Source organism: Camelina sativa, unplaced genomic scaffold (assembly GCF_000633955.1).
Source record: "Camelina sativa cultivar DH55 unplaced genomic scaffold, Cs unpScaffold08521, whole genome shotgun sequence".
Taxonomy (NCBI): domain Eukaryota; kingdom Viridiplantae; phylum Streptophyta; class Magnoliopsida; order Brassicales; family Brassicaceae; genus Camelina; species Camelina sativa.
In genome coordinates, this window is record NW_010929584.1 from 1 (window position 1) to 431 (window position 431).

General features: G+C 45.9%; 1 protein-coding gene across 1 annotated transcript; it reads left to right on the top strand.

Moving 5' to 3' along the window:
* Positions 1-5: 5 nt before the first annotated feature.
* Positions 6-425, top strand: LOC104775087 (nuclear transcription factor Y subunit B-4). The gene has a single exon (XM_010499376.1). The coding sequence runs from the start codon at positions 6-8 to the stop codon at positions 423-425; it is 420 nt and encodes a 139-aa protein (XP_010497678.1).
* Positions 426-431: the final 6 nt, after the last annotated feature.

Here is a 431-nt window from a genome sequence, read left to right on the forward strand (position 1 = left end):
AAAAAATGACAGATGAAGATAGGTTATTACCAATAGCCAATGTAGGGAGACTTATGAAGCAAATCTTACCATCAAATGCGAAGATCTCAAAAGAAGCAAAACAAACAGTTCAAGAGTGTGCAACGGAGTTCATAAGCTTTGTTACATGCGAAGCCTCGGACAAGTGCCACAGGGAGAATCGAAAGACGGTGAATGGTGACGACATCTGGTGGGCTCTCAGCACTCTCGGCCTTGATAACTATGCTGACGCCGTGGGTAGGCATCTTCACAAGTACCGTGAAGCCGAGCGAGAAAGAGCTGAGCACAACAAAGGTAGCAATGATAGTGGGAACGAGAAAGGACCCAGTACTAGAAGTGATCTACAGAGTCAGTCGACAAAGTTTATTAGAGTTGTTGAGAAGGGAAGCAGCTCCACGGCCCGTTGAACTAGA